We start from the raw sequence: 17,989 nt of genomic DNA, 5'->3' as shown, positions 1-17,989 counted from the left end.
TCTAGTGCCTGTTTCTGAGGGAGATTAAGCAAAGGGAAAATAGGGGAGGCTCTCTCCCATCCCTCTGGAGCTGAAGAGAGGTAGGAGCCTGAACGCCTGAATTTCCTACCTAGGGCACCGGGGAGCCCCCACCACACACACACCGGGGCTCAAGCGAGGGAGGCGATGTCTCAGCGTGGTGCTCTGAACAGGTCCCTGGGAAGAGATGGCACAGGTTCAGGACAAGGTTTCGCGGTGGGCAGCGACAGGAGCCACACAGGCACCAGGCAAACTTTGCAAAACTTGAGCGTAGGACGGTCACCGCCAGTCCCTCCCCGCGCAGCACTGGTGGCAGAGGCGCTGATCCCGCCACCACATCGCTCGGCAGCGTCCCCGAGCGGATGGCGGCCTGCCTGTCCGGACAGAGGCGGGGCGGTGACAGGGTCTGAACCCAGTCGGCCCGCGGAGTACGCCCGCCCCCGCCTGACCCGGCGGGTGTGGGAGCTACGCCCCGCGGGCGGGGCCCTCTGGCACGTGGGTCCCTGCGGCAGCGGCGGAACGGGAGCGCGGGCACCAGGGAGAGGTGGCTGTTGCATTGAGGGCGAGAGCACCCGGCCTGGGGAGGTGAGGAGTGGGCTGTCGCCCGGAGGGGCCTGGAGCGGTTGAGGTGCGCAGCCAGGGACCCGGCGGTGCCGACCTGGTCCTGGGCAAGCAGAGCCGTGTGCGTGTGGCTTTTGGAGTGGGGCATGGTTCCGAGCTGGTGTGAGCGCACCGGGTGGGTGGTCGAACTCTGTCTCCCCTGGGGTGTAGATCTCAGGGAGTGAGTGCTTGTCCAGGTATTTGGGAAAGTCTGTGTGTGGGTGGGTGAGCTCGTGCGCCCCTGCGGAGTCGATAGCTGATCCTCTGGAACTTGTTTATATGTGTGTGCTCTGGTGTGGGCGCCCCCTTAGTGGCTGGGGACCCGAGAACCCCTTAAAGTCCGTTGTGCCCCCTTACCCCAATGGCACTCTGGGTGTCCAGCCCCCCTCCCCGTTGGGCGCCGGTAAGACTGGGAGGTTTGCGGGGCGGTGTGTGTGTGGGGGGGGTAGTGGCCTCGAAGGACAGTTAAGCCTCTATCAGGGGACTTTTAATCTGGCAGGTGGTGCTATAGGAAGGGTCAGTCTGGAGAAAGGCAGTGCCCTCCCTCCACTCCCCAACTAGGGCTGCCAGTGGCAGGTTTGGGGACCCCAGACCCAAGGGCCAGGCCCTGCTGTGGATTAAGACTGCTAGTTTGGGATCTGAGGGATGGGTGGCAGCTGTTCCTTTCAGCATCTTATCCCCAGCTTCCCTGGGCCCACAGCCTGAGGTGCCTGGTTTGTTTTGGATCTAGACTGGACTAATGGGGAGCTTTTAGGGTCAGGGTCAAGCCCTAATAAAGTCTCAGTTATCTGTGGGTAGGAGTGGTTGAGAAGGAGATTCTTTGAGCAGACAGGGCCCACCAAAGCTCTCTGGAGAAAGAGACCTATATTCCAGTGCTGCCTTGGCCACTGTGACCCTGGGCTAGGCACATCCCTTCTCTGAGCCTCAGTGGCCTCATCTGTGAAAGGGGAATAACAGTGATATAGAATTTGAGGGCTCTTGAGGACTGATGTGTGGGTCATGTTCAGCCCAGTGTCCTCTTGCACTGGCTCACAGCTTGGGGGTAGCTATGGGGTTGGTCCCTAGAGGGAACTTTCTGAAACCCAAATCCCAACTGTTTTCCTCCCTGGGTTGACCTTTCACAGAACTTCCCACTGGGGTATCCGTCCACACTTCCACGCAGCCTGAACCCCTTAGTGTGGGATTCAAGGCCTTCAAGAACTGGTCCTCGACAGCCTCTCCAGCCCAGTCTCCTATCTGACTCTTTACTGATAGTAACTGCATGGAGTCTGCTGCACACACTGGACAGTTTCTTGCCTCTAGACCATTGCATGTTCTGTGCTCAATGCCTGAAATGCCCTCCTACTCTCATCTTCTTCATTTGGAAAACTACAGAGCCTTGGGACCCAACTCAGATGTCCCCTCCTCTGGGAAGCCTTCCTTCCTCCCCCAGAGGCTCCTCTTGGAGCCTCTTCTAGGTTCCTGAAGTCCCAGTGCTGACAGCCCAGGTCCTACCTTGGACTGTCATGGTCTCAGTCTGTCTCCTTGCCAATCCCCAGGTCTGAGGCCCCCTGGAGGGCAGGAACTGAGGCTCATATCTGTGTGGCCAGCACCCTGCACAGAGCTGAGCTGAACTGAGAGAACAGCAGCAGCCCCGATCACCTACCCCCGTCCCCCGTTTCCCCAGTGAAGGCCTGTCTACAGTGGAGCTCCATGTCATTAAAAAGAAAGGGAAGCCAGAATCAGGTCATCAGAGTGGGTGGCACATGTTGTCAGAACAATGTGTCCTGGGGCACTACAGGACCCGGAGTATGTAGGCTGAAAACTTGGATTTCATCCTGAAGGCAATAGGGAGCCATGGAAGGTTTGTGAGCAGAAGAGCTTAATGGTCAGAGAAGCATTTCAGAAAGATCTCTCTGGCTGCAGGGTGGAGAATGGATTGGGTAGTGCCAAGTGCATAGAGGTCACAACATTTGTGATATTGACACCAGAACCACTCAGACATTGTTTAAACCCTGAGCCCTTGGCCAAACACTTCCCTGAGCCCTCAGATGCTTCTGCTAAGGAATTTGGGGACACTTGGAGCTCTCCCTCCACCAGTGGGAGCCAGGAGACCTGTGATTGATTTCATCCCAGCTCTGCCTCTAACTTGCTGGGTGACCTTGGGGCAGTTCCTACAGTGCCAGCCTCTAAAAGGAGGCTGGAGCCAGTAAGACCCTGTGCTGAGTTTGTGCGTGGGAAGGTTTGTCACTCTCCCCTTCCTCCTGCTTTGGGCTGTCCCGGGCTCAGCCAGATGGGTTGCAGGATTGCAGTGGGCAAGCCTCATAAATGGCTGTCAAGCTTGGGCTGCAAAGTAAGGCTATGGCTCCTCCTGTCCTCCTCCTGCCCAGGAAACACGGGCTCTGAGGCTTCTGGATTCCCGAAGCACCAGTTAAGAATGTGAGAACATCACCAAGGCCTCATGGGCAACTCTGTAAGTGCTTTGATTTGGCTTCTTTCCTAGCTGTAGTCCTTAGCGAGGCCTCTGTGCCCCCTCTAAGTTTCGTTTTTGCTATCTGTGAATTGGGCATGATGATTCTTGCCTCTTCAAATGCAAGGTTACTGTGAGGATTCTTAAGACAGTGGTCAGGACAGGGCTTTGTAAGCTGTAAAGTGCAATGCACAGGTAACAAGTGTGTTACTCATAGACTTAAATGCATTTTGAAGACAATGCTAGAACATGGGTGCAATAACAAGGTATCATTCTGGGTTTTGAAATTTTAACTGTTGACTGCCTTCCTCTCCCCTAGCCCCTTCTGCTACTAGTAAAATTTATAAATGTCCCTCATTTTATCCTCCACCAACGCTGTGAGGGAGGAATGATGACCCCCATTTTGCAGATGAGGAACTAGGGGATCAGAGAGTATCTAGCCCAAGGTCATAAGCCAAGGTGAAAGCTGGGGCTCCTGCCTACCTTTTCTTTCTCCAGAGAGTTTTGTGGGCCCTGTCTGCTCCTATCCCTCCCCATTCAAGACAGAAGCCCATCCGAGTAAGGCCTGGTTCTCTGGCTTTCCAACTGAAGGAAGTTTGAATCCTGCCCCGAACACCCATCTTTAGTCTTGCTTGTGGCCTGATTACCCAGCTGCTGATAAGATAATGCCTGCTCAGGCCTGCCCACAGGACCAGGGAAGCCGTGCTGATCTAGTGAGGTGCCCCTGGTGAAATATTTGTTCTCTTCCTGAACTGCCTTCTGTGGGCCTGTCTCGTGTACCCTGTTGCCCACACCTTCCTCTCGGGCTGCCTTTGTGTTCTCAGGCCTAGTCTCCTCCTGCCGTGCGGCCTCATGAGGGGAGGCTGGCTGTGGGACTCCATCCTGACCCAGAGGGTCATTTGCAGGGCTTGGCCAGGACAGGTCTGCTTTCTCTCTCTGACCACATCACCCAGGACAGGTTGGGCAAAAAGAGGTGCCGTGCATGTTCGGGAAATGAGTGACCAGGTGAAAGTGGGTGTAGAGTGGACAAGGCAGGCCGTGCTCTGTGGAGAGCCACAGTCGGTTCTTGAGCAGAGGAGTTCCTCCACTCCCGGCCACACTATGTCTTAGGCCTGCATCCGTTAGGGTTCAGGATGAGAAACTAGAGCTCCTGCTTGGAGGGTGGACAGCCTAGACCCTCTTGGGCAACTACTTCCTCCTTGGCCCTGTACCCTGGTACCCTGTCACTGTCATGGTAGTGACAGTGGCACTGCCAGGGCACTGGAGTGTGAAAGGAGGGCCTCCCTCAGACTTCTTAGGACCCATGTGATCCTCCCTTCTCCCCCTGCCTCAAGGGAGGCTCGCCCATCCTATTTACCTTCCATGTGGCGCCATCTTTGCAAAGGTCAACTCTGACCATGTCCTTCCCCACTTAAGCCCTGTCATGGCTCCCCATCGTCCTCAGGAAGAGGCCGAGCTCCTCAGCCTGGCATTCCAGCTTTTTCACGTTAGTCCTGCAGCCTCCCTCCCTCACACCCCACCTCCCACCCACCCCGTTCTATTCCACCTAACCCTCCACTCCAGCCTCACATGACCCCTGGCTTTACAAAAACAGGTCACGCTATCACACCACTGAGTCTTTGTACCTGCTCCCCCTTCTGCCTTCAATGCCCTCCTACCTCTGTGTCCATCTAACAAACTCCTAACCATCTATCAGGTCCCAGCTCAAAAGACCCCTCCTCTGGGAAGACTACCTCACCAGGCTGGTTAGGGGTTACTCTGGGCTCCATGGCCCCTGGGCTTCCTTTGGTCAAGGTTTGATCACCCACGTGGGCTTGGTCTTTGTCTGTGGCTTTCTCCCCATCCAAACTGGAGCTCCTCAAGGGTCTGACCAAGTCTGATTAAGTCTGGGTTTCAAGGGTCCCTATGAGGTTAGGCACACTGGGGCATTGGCAAGTGTTTGCTGAGACTTTGTGGCTCCTCAGAAAAGGACATGATTGTGTTATTCTGAGAGTTCAGACGCCTGTGGTTCTGAGAATCTCAAAATCAGAGGCTATCAGAAGCAACGAGTAACAGAATTAAAGAAACATTGAACATTTACCGGAAACTCTTGGTATTGGGCTGTAAGAACCAATGGAAACACTCAGAATCGGAATCCTGGAACCACTCAGAGGGAGATAGGCTCAGAATCACAGGCTCGCTTGCCTCCTGTTCTACATTTCTGTCCCTTTTTCTACCTTGGGTTCTTCATTCTCCCTCTTTCCCTCTGAGCTGGACCCTTTCTGCTTCTCTTCAGACCTGATCACAGCCCCTTCTAGGAACCTTCCCTGACTGTTCTGACCACCCCCCCCCACCCCTTTGCTGGGTCACCCAGGAGGGCCCCCTGCTGAGAAACGTGCCAGTGTCTCTCTGCCGTGACTGGCAGACACAGCCCCCACATCAGGACAATACATGATTTGCTAGCCTCATGGAGCACCCACTTGCCCCCTTGTCTTATTCATTCCTCATGAGTTGTCTTGTGTAGCGGGAATTCTTTCCAATTGACCAGTGAAGAACCTGAGGCTCAGAGAGGGGAACCGATTTGACTGAGATTGCACAGCATGGGCAGTTCCAAGTTGGAGCCTGCACCCAGGGTTCTTGCCTCTTGAGTCTGGCTGGAGGCAGATGGATGTGATAGGTTGATGTGGAGTCCAGGGCCTTGTGATTCTGAACTGGTTCAGTTTAGCAGCGTGTCTCTATAAGCCATGGGCTGGGCTGGGCGGGGCTGGGCTGGACAGTGCCAGGTCATGGGTGGGACAGGTGGTTTAGAGTCTTGCCCTGGGGTGGAGTTGGACGTGCTCAACTCCACACTGAAAATACTGTAATTAGAACACCAGACCTTGAGTAAATCCTTTCCTCTTAAGATGCCTCAGTTTCCTGATCTGTAAGGTGGGAGGAACAGCCTGGCTGATCTGAGACCTGCGCACTCACATGCTCTGAGTTCAGTGCCAACACATGGCTCCCACAGCCAAGATCCTGGGGGCTCCCAAGAGGGAGAGTGCCTCCTTAAGGGGCCACAGAGCCCAAGGGCTTCCTGGAGGAGGTTGCAGAGGCTTTACATTGCAACAGCACCTGTTGATAACATCTGAGGTTACCCCCTCAGTTGTTTTCCCAGACCAGCCCTAATGCTTATGGTGCAGAAAGCACTCCAGGCAAGGCGGGGTGTCCACTGTGGAGGACATTTGAGAGGGGGCAGAGGGTGACTTCCAAGATCCTTCCTTTCTTCCAGCCCAGCCTTGCCCTCGCTACTCCCCTCAGTCCACAGGGATGACTGACAGCTGTGTGTCTCTTGCCCTGGCTTTTGCTCACTCTGCTCCTCTTCTCTCTCCACGCACCTGACCCCTACCCATCTTCCAAAGTGCAGGTCAGGTGCCTTCTCCAGGAAGCCTCCCTTGACTACCTCCCCATTCCCATTAGGGGTCCTCTGGGCTGCTTCAGCCCTGTTGCCTCTGCTTCCTTCAGCCCTGATCATCCTGAGTTGTCATTACCTATTTCTGCGTTTTCTCCCATGTGCTACTCCCCTCCCCCGCCAACCTTGACAGTGACTCACCTGGGTCCCCAAGTGCCCTGCACAGGGGCAAGCATAGATATGGCAACCCCTATAAACGGTGAGTGAGGGAAGAAAGCTGGTGGGGTCTGTTCCTGCTGGAGGTCCCTGGATTTCCCTCCCTTCTGAGGATGGCCTTGGGTGTGGGAAATTTGATCTGTGGTCAGTCTGGCTGTGACCTTGCTACTGTGCCCAAACTTCTTGTGTGTTTCCTGCCCTTCTTGTCTTCCTGGTATACCCCCATCCTCCCTGGCTTCTCCACCTGCTGAAATCGTATCTCTTTTAATAATTTCATAAAATGAGTCTAAATCATCTCCTTTAACTCCCTCAACAACCTTGTGGCGGGGGGCAGGTACTGTTCTTAGATTGTAGGGGTATTGAGACTGAGGTTGTGGAAAGGAGACTTGTCCAGGCCCCACCGCTGGGAATAGCAGAACTGGGGTTTCCCACTTGCCCAGTACCCTCCCCTGCTCCTCCATGGTGCTCTGGGTCCAGGCTCTCTGTTTCCCTTCACAGCACCCCACCCCCAGCAAAGGCAAGCAGCAGGGTTTCCAAAATGGTGATGGGTCACTCTCCCCTTCCAGGCTAGACAGGGCCAGCCAGATGGGCAGGCGAGCGGGTACATTCTGCAGCCACCCTAGTGGACGAGCTGGAATGTTGTCTAACCACCCTGGAAATTCCTCAGCGGGCCTGAGAACTACCCCAGCCCTTCCTCTTGGCATTGGGCTCACTAGCCTGGAGCCACAGAGGGAAAGACACAGCGTGGGGTAGAGGCAGAGTCAGGTCACTGGGACAGGTAGTCTGCGTGTTAGGCTTGGCTCTGCCCTTGACTCACTGCTGACCTTGAGTGAAAACTTGGACTACCCTTTCTGGCATTAGTTTTTTTTATCTGTGAGATGGATACAATAACCATCATGGCTGCTTCACACCTGGAAAGTACCAGGAAGAGGCGATCCTGGTCCCTGCCTGTAGGGCATTCCCTCTGGTGGAGAACTGACAGATAAGCAGAGCCATGGGGCTCAAAGAGGGCTAGTCAGGGAGCTTCCTGGAGGAGGGGATCTGGGCTTTGGAGGGAAGGAGACAGTGGTGAGGGGCACAGATACTGAAGTCAGACAGATCGGGGCTACTGTGTCATTTGCTATCACCCTGGAGAGGGCATTGTGCCTCGCTAAGCTTCTCAGGATTCATTGAGAAGAGGCCTGTGAAGCCACGTAACATGGAACTTGGCACAGAGAGAGCACTCAATTCTTATTATGATATTGTTGTTAGAAGGTAAGGAAGAGCGTTCCTGAGCAAAGCTGTGACCATGGGACTGCTTTTGCTGTGCTTGAGACAGGGAGGTAAGGATGGAGGCAAAGAAGGTGAGCTGTCTGGAGGGGTGGCAGGGACCAGTCAGGACCTGGAGTGCCAGGCTCAGGAGCTTGGATGTAGCCTGAGGGCAATAGCGAGCCATGGAAAGGTTTTGAGCTCCAAAGTATGTGGTCAGATTTGTGGGGTCTAAAACAAATAATACTTTTCCTCCCACCTTCTAAATTCTTCTACCTAATATTCAAGTTAGTAGAGACAGATTAATAGGAAAAAATCAAAATTTTAATACACACATAGGAAATTCACATAAGCATGAAAATTCCAAACACAGTGAGGCAACACTGGATATATATGACATTTTGGACAAAGGAGAAAAGAAGGGAATGAGGTCTTAGATTTCAGAAGTGAGAATGGGCTATTTACAGGTAGTTGAGGAAGACTGGAATACACATGTGGCCGGCAAATCTCAGAAACAAGGGGACACGGGGTATCTGGCTAACAGGCCCCTACCTGAAGCCCTCCTATTAACCATACTTAATTCAAGGTACGCTAAAGCGAACATCCTAAGATTTCCTTCCTGAAGCAGGTTTTTCTACCTGACATCTCTTGGGCAGGAAAGCGGGGGAAAGCCAAAGGCTCTGAGTATTATTTCTTGATGAACAGCTTAAAATCAATATCCAAAAAAGGCTGGGAAAACTTTGGTCCCCTTCAGATTCATGTTTTAAGAAGACCTGTGATTGCCATATGAGAGATGGACAGGAGGGGCAGGGGTGGCGGCCGGGAGACCAGTGAGCGGGCACAGTGTGGAGGGGAAATGCGGGCCTAAGGCTGTGGGGGGAGGAAAAGCGCCATCGCTCAGCCACTTCAGCGGTTGAACTGACAGGACTTGGCGAGTGATGGTTTCACATGGGTGGAAAATAAAGAGGTTGTCAAGGACATATTGGAGGTTTGACACCTAGAAGGATGGATGGTGGAGACCCTTCTCAGAAATCGGAGAATGGCTTTGAGAAAGGGCTGTACTCCACATTAGTCTGTTGAAGGAGCAGTAGACAGGGTGAGACCCTAGCCAGAGTGGGGTGAAAAGGAGAACCCAAGGTAGAGGAGACTGGCACATAGCTGCCAGCCCACTAGCCCAGGTCAGCCTGTGCTCCTGGGGCAAGATGCGCCGGGAAAACAGTGGCCCAGGGCTCCCACACCCTCTTCTATTCCTGCAGCTACCCAGCTCCCCTCTACTTAGCCCCATGCTTGCCACTGAACTTCAGCGTGGGGGCCTGGCCTTAGCTCTCTCGGACCCCACTCCTCCATTGTAGAGAAATGAAGGAGATGGGGAAAGGAGGGGCATGTTAGTTTTTTCCTGTGATGTGTCTGAGGTCCTGGTGGGTGCTGGGATCTGCCCACACAGAGGGCTCTCTCTGCCAGGGGGTCCTTCCCTCACTGAAGTCCTGTGTCTGGTGCGTGTGAGACAAAAACCAGGGCCAGAACCCAGAAGACCTGCGTTCCGATCTTGCCTGTGTCCCTGACTTACTGTGAGGACTTGGGCCTCAGTTTCTTCCTCTGTCACATGGGAGTTTGGGACGGGTGACTTCTAAAGGCTGTTCCCGGCCCTGACTGGGAGTGTGTGTGTGGGTGCACTGCATGTACATCTCAGTGTGACTGTATATGTCTCTGTGTAGCTGTATATGGAGGTGTGTCCATGCTTCTGTGTGTTCCTGTGTGTTTGTAACACCTATGGAGGAATGATGAGAGGGAGGAGGGGCATTCCAGATAGAAACCCAGCTTGAGCAAAATTGTGTTGGCTAAAGCACTGTCAGGTGTACCAGGCAAGGAGAGTATTGACTGTTTCCTGTTATGGGACTGAAGCACAGAACCAGGACCAAAGGAAGGGGCACTGGAGGCTCAGTTCAGCTCTGCAAGATATGGGGAGACCTCCCCTGGCAGAACCACCTTCCTGTGAAAGGGGGCTCCTGGGGAAGGAGGCTGCAAACAACCAGCCCCAGAGCGTGTGAGCTGAGGGGGGATGGCTGGGGCGTGGGAAGGCAGAGGACAGCCCTCCCGGGATAAGCACGCCAGGGCACCTCTGTGCTCTTTTGGGCCAAGGTTGGAGCAGAGGAAGGGGCCTTGGGAGGGTTTGTCCTGGCTGACTTCCTGTAACCCAGAGCCCACACTGTCTCTACCTCCCTGTGTCTCAGGAACCCTCAGCACTGCCTGCCTGCCCTGAGAAATGCTGGAAGCTGGGCGCGGCCCCAGGCGGGGGACCTGTTTTTCCTGTTTCCTGCACAGTTCCCTGCAGCCCTATCCAGGCGTGTGCATTCATGAGTGAGCAACCTGAGCGGCTACTGAGCATCCTGACCACGAGAGCAGGGGCTGGTCAGGTACGGGCGTGCGAGGGTGGGGTCCACTAGCTGGGAGACTGGGGCAGGCACGTGCATGCATGTGTATACACTGAACTGGGGGTCGGTCAGGGGGATCCCTGCCCTGCTCCCTCATCCCAGGCTATGATGAATTCAGGCTCCGGAGCCAGACAGCTCTGGGTGTCAAGCCCAATTTTTCCAATTTCTGGTACTATGACCTTGAACTAATAGCTTAACCTCTATGGCAGTATCTACTGAGGAGTGAGGGTGGGGAGTGAAATGAAGATGTTATATGGAAGCTGCTCAACCCAGGCTTGACCCCTACAAAGTGAGGGAGGCGGGGCTCCAGGATCAGGAGCTCCTGACCCATACTGACCTATGATCTGAGCCAGAGATGGGCGAGATCAAAGAATGTGACTGGCTCAGACAGCTGCCCCATCTCCAGAATGCCTGGGTCCAGTTCCCTTTCTCCCAGCATTTCCCTGGCCTGTTCAGAGAAGGGCAGGGCCTTCTGGGCCCTGCAGCTCTTAAAAGAGAGACAGCCCAGGGGCCTGTCTAGTGCAGAAGCAGGCCTTAGGAGGGCTGGGCCCCAGGAGGGCTAGGTGACTCCTGGCCACCTAGGGTCAGCAGCTAAGAAATCTTTAAGTGTCATTGTCCTCTGGGAGGCTCTCAGAGGAATAAAAAGAAGAAGATCCATGATTATAAAGCTCAGCCTCCTCTGGACTCCCATAGCCTTTTGTGCTTGCTTCATGCATTTATTTATTCACTCACTTATTCATTCTCTCATTCATGTCATACCTGCTTTGGATCAGGCATCTTGCTGGATGATAGAGACAAAGAAAAGAATCAAATGCACCCAGTCTTCTGGGAGCACCTGGAATGTTGGGGTAGAGGATGAAAGGACAAATTACTAACATGGTGTGAGGAAAGCCTGGGTGGGTGTTAGGGGGAGGGCTTCAGAGGTGAGATGACATTTGAGAAGAGCCTTATGGGAGGGGCAGGATGGAGTGCAGTGTGGGTGGGTTCTGGAAAGGCTTTCCAGGCAGAAAAACAGCATGAACAAAGGCAGGGAAGCCTGGCAGGGTACTTACATGGCTCAGCTCATATCTCCCTCTAGTGTAGGAGCTCTTCAGGGCAGGGCCAGCCAGAACTGGGCACTGAGGGACTGGTGAGTGGTGTTGGACAAAGTTAGGTAGGAGCTGGTCTCGAGGGAGAAGGGAGTGAGGCCCCAAGGGCATTGGAAGAGGCAGAAGTGAGGGCTGGGGATTTGGCTTCTCTCCATACGCAGGGGCTGGGGGGCCAGGAAAGATGTCATCACAGGTTGGTGAGCCAGCCTGTCAAGAAAGAGGGTGGGTAGGATTAGTCTGGACTGGGACCATGGCAATGGAATCTCCAGATGGCCTGGGAGGGTGGAGGCCAGGATGTCTTAAAACAGGTGGAAAAGGAGCTCCTTGGGTTCACGGGAGACTTAGGGAAGTCTCCACCCCTCTCCTTAGTGTCAGAGATTCCACCATTAGCGATTCGCAAGAACACTGTGCAGAGCAATGGGATGTTGACGAAGGGAGGGTGAGGGCCCTGGCCCAGCTCCAAGGAGAGACCTGCCAGGGCTCAGCCCTGGGGCAGGAGAGGAAGGGACTGCGTGTCTGTTGGAGCGTGGAAGGGGCCACTCTCCCTGACTCCAGTGGGGAAGAGGACCCCCTGGGGGAAGTTCTGGGCTGTCGTTCTCCAAGGCCAGGGAATTCAACCCAGGAGAGGTCTGAGTCTTAGACGGGCAGGAAATGCCTGATGTCACTGGCGTTCTATGGCAGAGCTGGGCACCCCAAGCTGGATCCTGGGGTGGGGGCCCCTCTACAGATCGTCAGTGTCACACTCGGGCCTCCGCACTCCTGCAGCTTCTGTGAACGAGCAACCCCAGCCCACCTCCCGAAGTGTCCCAGCCTTTGCCCATTCGCACACCCCACCGTACTCCTTCAGGGAACCCCACACTTACCATGTCTGACACTGAATTCCTCCTCTCCTTCTCTTGCTCCTCCCAGACCCCTGAGCCAAGCCTCTTGGCCGCCTTTCTCTCCTGCCCTCCTGCACCCAGACTTCTTTTGGGCTAGTCTCTCCAGTGCCACCCCCAAACAGCCCTCAGACGTCCCCAGGCCTGGCCCCAGCTTGGGCCTGAACGTCATGTCCCTGGCCCACCACTCTCCCCGGCTCCACAGCCTCCAGTCAAGACCTGCTGCTCCTCCACCAGTGACCTGGAGAGCGTCCCACGATCTAAGGAAAAGGCCACATCTGATCTGAGCCTTGAAGCTCGTCACACCGCAGCCGAGCACTGTCCCAAACGTTTCACACAGATCCCTCACTCAGTGCTCACAGCAGTCCTGTGACGTAGGCTCCATTAGTCACCTCTTTTTACAGATGAGGAAACGGGTGATCGGCTCCAGGGGCCGGGTTCTTCGTAATCACGGGGGCTTGCTGTGCGGAGGGATCAAGAGTTGTAATTTTAACAGGTAGATAGGAGGGATGGGGATGGATTCTAGGTTGAAGGAGCAACGTGTACTAAGGCTGGCAGGGGAGGAAAGTGCCAGTCACAGAGGATGGTTGGGGCCGGTGAGGTTGGCAGAAGCAGGATTATGGAAACCTCCAGTACCAACCTGAGGGGCAAGGCTTTCTCCTGACAGCAAGCAGGAGCCATGGAGTGTTTCAAGCAGGGGAATGACTTTTGCCTTTTACAAAGACCCCTCTGGATTGGGGGGAAATGAGGCTGGACGCAGAGAGGCTGATGCAGTAGCTTCAGCAGCGAGGGTGGAGATGACATGGCTGCCTAGAGCAGGGGGGGATGCAGGCAATGCTTCAATGCCAGGTCCTAAGTCAAGGCCCCAGGTGAGAAAGAGCCCAGTGGGTTGCCCTGCCAGAGCACCTCCACGCCTGCCCCCTCTCAGCGGGGCACCACATAGGCTTCTTCCTGCCTCCTCGCCCTGGATCTGCCCTGGCTCCTTGGGAAGGAACTTGTGCCTATGGGGGGAAGGTCACAAGTGTAGACTCCCCTCATCCTAGTTGCACCTTTGCTGACAATAGCAGGCAGGGAAGATCTGGGGTGGGGGGCAGCAGGGTATTGGGAAAGAAGGGAAACTGAGGGATCTATGGGTCCCTTAGCTCCAGGCCCCTCCCTCACCTTCCAATCTCAACTTCAAGGGCCTTGAACTTGCAGCTGGAAGGCCAGGCTGGGCAAGACGCTTAGGGTCTAAAAGAGGGTCCTACAGAACCCTCAAATCCCAGCCTCTCAGGACTCCCGATTCCAAAATGAAAGGAATTGTACAGCCCCAGATTCTCAGTGTAGACAAGTCTCACACGTCATCTGCCTGTGTGTCCTTCCAGACACACACACACGCACACACACACACAGAGGGAGTGCACAAGCCCTTCTGCAGACTCTGTTTGCACACCCCCATACGCAAGCAGTTCACTCACTACCTCCATCCTATAGCATCTCCCACTGGGGAGTGGACCTGGATAGGAATTGTAGCCTGTCCCCAGCTGTGTGACTGTTGCCAAATGACTAGAATGATCTGTGTCTCCGGTTCTTTATTGGAAAACCAGGCATGATAACCTGGCTCCCACAAGCATGTGGTAAGGATGGAATGAAGTAGCATTCATAAAGCACAAATAGTAGGATTTGAAAAAGGTTAGCTCCCCCTACCCCTTCACACTGTCAGAAAGTTATTCTTTGTGTTTGTTCTAAACCTTTCCACCTGAGACTCCTGCTAGGATTTCCAGCCTGCCTTCTGGGACCTTTGGGCACATCTTCACCCTCCAGACTGAGATATTTGTCCCCTACCTCCCAGCTTAGAGAGAGTTCTTATTGGTCACATTAGTGGGGGTGGGGAAAGAAGGAAGGTAGACAACTGGTTCTCTGGTTGCTCACTGTCAGCTGGGCAATTAGGCCCCATTGGTGTGTTATATGCCCACTAGGGTCAAAGTAGGGAAACCTCAAGATAGTAATGGTCTGAAAGAGAAGCTGGGTAGGCCTGGAGGATGTTTAATTTGCCCCACAAAGGAAGTCCCCAGCTGCCCTCACTCGTACCTCTGCCCCAGACTTCCCTGAAATCTACAAGAGGGTCACTCTTCCATCTGGTAGTCTCACAGGACATAGAGCAAGACTGCAGTGGACAGATGCAGGAAGTGCCGGAATATAGAAGTATTGAAAACATAATTTGCTGAGCGAGTGAATGAATGACGAAAGAGGGAGACCATTGGAAATACTCCCTCAGATACCAAAATACCAGGCACAGGGCCAGAGCCCCCAGGAAGCAGAAGGATGAGCCAAAGGAAAGCACGTTCTAATGCCTCAGGAAGGTACGGGCTGCCCACTGGCCAGAAACACCTCAGAAGGCAGTGGGCACTGGTTGTGAGGTGGAGCCAGTCAGACTCGAAAGCCCCTGTCCACGAATCTGAAATGACACCCTCTGGGATCCTCAGATTCTAGAGCTCAGAATTCCAGATCTAGAACGCTGTGCTCCTGAGGTTCCCAAGCAGAGTCGCCAAACTTGGTTTTTGTAAATGGCCAGATGGTAAGTATTTTAGACTGTAGGACGTGTGGTCCTTGTTACAACTGTTCAGCTCTTTGTAAGCGGAATGGTATGACTGTATTCCAATAAAGCTTTATTTATAAAAACAGACTGGTGGGCTGGATTTGGCCTTCAGGGTTTAGTTTGCCAACCGCTGTTCTCAAGTTGTAGAATTGCATGGTCCTGATATTCATGGATCACATTCATTTTTGAGGTTCCAGGGTTCTGAGTTTCTGGACCCTCTGGGTCCAGAGAGCCAGGTCACATGGCAATAGAGGTCTTGAATGTGGTTGGGCAGATCTTAACCAAAGGTATCTGGGCCCTTGGGGTCCCTGCTTTGAGAACCCCCCCGGCTGAGCTACAGCTGCGACCCTGATGGCTGTTCTCCCCTCCCCACCCCCTTCCCGTCAGGACTATGGATGCAGGTCTGGGCCTCTGGAATGGCAGCATCAATAACACCTGGGATGGGGATGAGCTGGGCTACAAGTGCCGCTTCAACGAGAACTTCAAGTACGTGCTGCTGCCTGTGTCCTATGGTGTGGTGTGTGTGCTCGGGCTGTGTCTGAACGTCGCGGTGCTCTATGTCTTCCTGTGCCGCCTGAAGACATGGAACGCCTCCACCACATACATGTTCCACCTGGCCGTGTCAGATGCGCTGTACGCGGCCTCCCTGCCGCTGCTGGTCTATTACTACGCCCGCGGGGACCACTGGCCCTTCAGCACGGTGCTCTGCAAGTTGGTGCGTTTCCTCTTCTACACCAACCTGTACTGCAGCATCCTCTTCCTCACGTGCATCAGCATGCACCGGTGCCTGGGTGTCTTGCGCCCACTGCGCTCACTGCACTGGGGCCGGGCCCGCTATGCCCGCCGGGTGGCAGCCACCGTGTGGGTGCTGGTGCTGGCCTGCCAGGCGCCCGTGCTCTATTTCGTCACCACCAGTGCGCGTGGCAGCCGCATCACCTGCCATGACACCTCGGCACCCGAGCTCTTCAGCCACTTCTTGGCCTACATCTCCGTCATCATGGGCCTGCTCTTCGTAGTGCCCTTTGCCACCATCCTGGTCTGCTATGTGCTCATGGCCCGGCGGCTGCTAAAGCCAGCCTACGGGACTGCGGGGGGCCTGCCACGGGCCAAGCGCAAGTCGGTACGCACCATTGCTGTGGTGTTGGCTGTCTTCGCCCTCTGCTTCCTGCCTTTCCACGTCACCCGCACCCTCTACTACTCCTTCCGCTCGCTGGACCTCAGCTGCCACACACTCAATGCCATCAACATGGCTTACAAGATCACCCGACCGCTGGCCAGCGCCAACAGTTGCCTTGACCCTGTGCTGTACTTCCTGGCTGGGCAGAGGCTCGTGCGTTTTGCCCGGGACGCTAAGCCACCCACAGATCCCACCCCTCCTGCCCAGGCTACCCGCAGGCTGGACCTGCACAAGTTTCACAGAACTGACACCAAGACAGAAGATGGGTCGGCCAGCAGTGAGGACTCCAGGCAGACAGAGGCCACGCCCACTGGTGGCGGGAACACTAAGGATATCCGGCTATAGGACCTGAACCCCTCGGGCCTATGCAAGTGCATATGGGGAGACTGTACGGACTAGGATTTTTTCAAATGGGATGGTCTCCCATCCGGTCCTCTGCCTCCTGGGAAAATCCAGCTACATGGTATAACGGCTGGTGCTCAGGCTGGGTCAGGGCTTAGCGTGGGGGAGATGGGTCTCACCTGTGACAGGTTCTGGGTCCAGCCACCCAACGCTCTGTCATTTGGCAGGGGCTCAGGACACTCTGGGGTCCAGAGTGCTCATCACTGTTTGCATGTGTCAGTTGGGAAATAAGGTTTCAGGAAAGGCAAGGGTGCAGGGCCAGTGCCGCTGCTCGCCTGACTCACCCACATAAAGACCTGGCTGTGCCTGCCAAGGTACCTAGGCTGGAGCCCAGCCTAACCAAGTCAAGTGCAGAAACAGGCCCCTAGAAGAGAGTGACATACCAAGATCACACAGCGGAGTCTGGGCCTGAGCTACCTGGGAGGGGTGGGGTCACAGGTTGACCGGAGGACCCTGGTAAGCAGCCAGAGCTTCCCGCAGGGAGCCTGGGGCAGGTCTGGATGCCGCAATGGATTCAGCAATGAATATTATCCCCTGCCCAAGAACGGAACGTCTGGAAACTGATGTCATACACCCATCTGGAGGCTCCCCTGGGCTTAGGGGCCAGTTTGAGGCTGTAACTTATACTAAAGGTATTGTTGTCTGCTGAGCTGTGCTCTACTGTGTGGTTGAAGGGTGGGGATACAGCCTAGGAAACTGTCACCAATCACACTAGGGTCCTTTTTCCAACCCGCTCTTGTCTGCCACCTGCCTTCCCACTAGCTGCCTCAGCTATGCTCTCACATCAGGTATCCCTGCTCCAGACCCCACTTTAAAGCTAATTGGCTTTTGTGCCTGGTTCTGCTGGGCACAGAGAGGAGTCGGGATCCCACAATTTAGGACTTAATGGTGATGACCAGCCAATTGCTGGTAAATGTTAAACCATTTAACTGGCCGGCCAGGGAGGTGATGGGAACCCCTTATTTGTAGCATTGCCAATTGCCATGGTGCAAATACTCTTACCATGGCCAATTTCAGACTACCTCCCTGAAAATTTCCTGAAAATTTAACCATTGGCTCTTGCGAGCAGGTACAAGTTGCTCCAGCATACCACTGGATAATGCGGAGTGGTTGGGGCTGTGGACCAGGGGTCTGGGAAGGCTTCTTGGAGTGGGGGAACCCCTGAGTTGTAGCTTCTGAGAAGAGCGGTTCATCAAAGAATCCAAGTGCAGGGTGCATCCTGGGCAAGGACATGGGGGCAGGAGAGCAGGGTGTGCAGGAACTGGAAGCAGGTTGGGGAGCTGGAGCCCAGACTTAAGGCAGGAATGAAGCCGGGGACAAGTCACAAGGAGGCCAAGTCAGGGCTCCCTCCTTGCCCCGATCATGAGGTTCCCTTTGCACTGAGTAGTGTGGGAGAGACTTACTTTTCTCCCATCCAGTCCTCTGCCTCCTGGGAAAATCCAGCTACATGGTGTAATGGTTGGTGCTCAGGCTGGGTCAGGGCTTAGTGTGGGGGAGATGGGTCTCACCTGTGACAGGTTCTGGGTCCAGCCCAGA

At 54.7% G+C, this 17,989-nt stretch overlaps 1 protein-coding gene across 4 annotated transcripts; it reads left to right on the top strand.

Annotated features, from left to right (window-relative positions):
• The first annotated feature begins 387 nt into the window (after positions 1 to 387).
• Positions 388 to 17,102, top strand: P2RY2 (purinergic receptor P2Y2). 4 transcript variants are annotated; one of them, XM_019744400.2, is made up of 3 exons: positions 388 to 603; positions 10,130 to 10,312; positions 15,262 to 17,102. In XM_019744400.2, the coding sequence occupies exon 3, from the start codon at positions 15,266 to 15,268 to the stop codon at positions 16,394 to 16,396; it is 1,131 nt and encodes a 376-aa protein (XP_019599959.1). In that variant the 5' UTR covers positions 388 to 603; positions 10,130 to 10,312; positions 15,262 to 15,265; the 3' UTR covers positions 16,397 to 17,102. The 4 variants fall into 4 exon arrangements, with proteins under 4 accessions (XP_019599959.1, XP_019599960.1, XP_074191911.1 ...); XM_019744401.2 differs by having other exon boundaries at positions 388 to 646; XM_074335810.1 differs by lacking the exon at positions 388 to 603 and adding an exon at positions 2,162 to 3,070.
• Positions 17,103 to 17,989: the final 887 nt, after the last annotated feature.

The sequence above is a fragment of the Rhinolophus sinicus genome, linkage group LG06 (assembly GCF_036562045.2).
Source record: "Rhinolophus sinicus isolate RSC01 linkage group LG06, ASM3656204v1, whole genome shotgun sequence".
NCBI classification, from domain to species: Eukaryota; Metazoa; Chordata; class Mammalia; order Chiroptera; family Rhinolophidae; genus Rhinolophus; species Rhinolophus sinicus.
The sequence above is the reverse complement of the archived record's forward strand: the minus strand, read 5'-3'. Positions and strand labels throughout refer to the sequence as shown.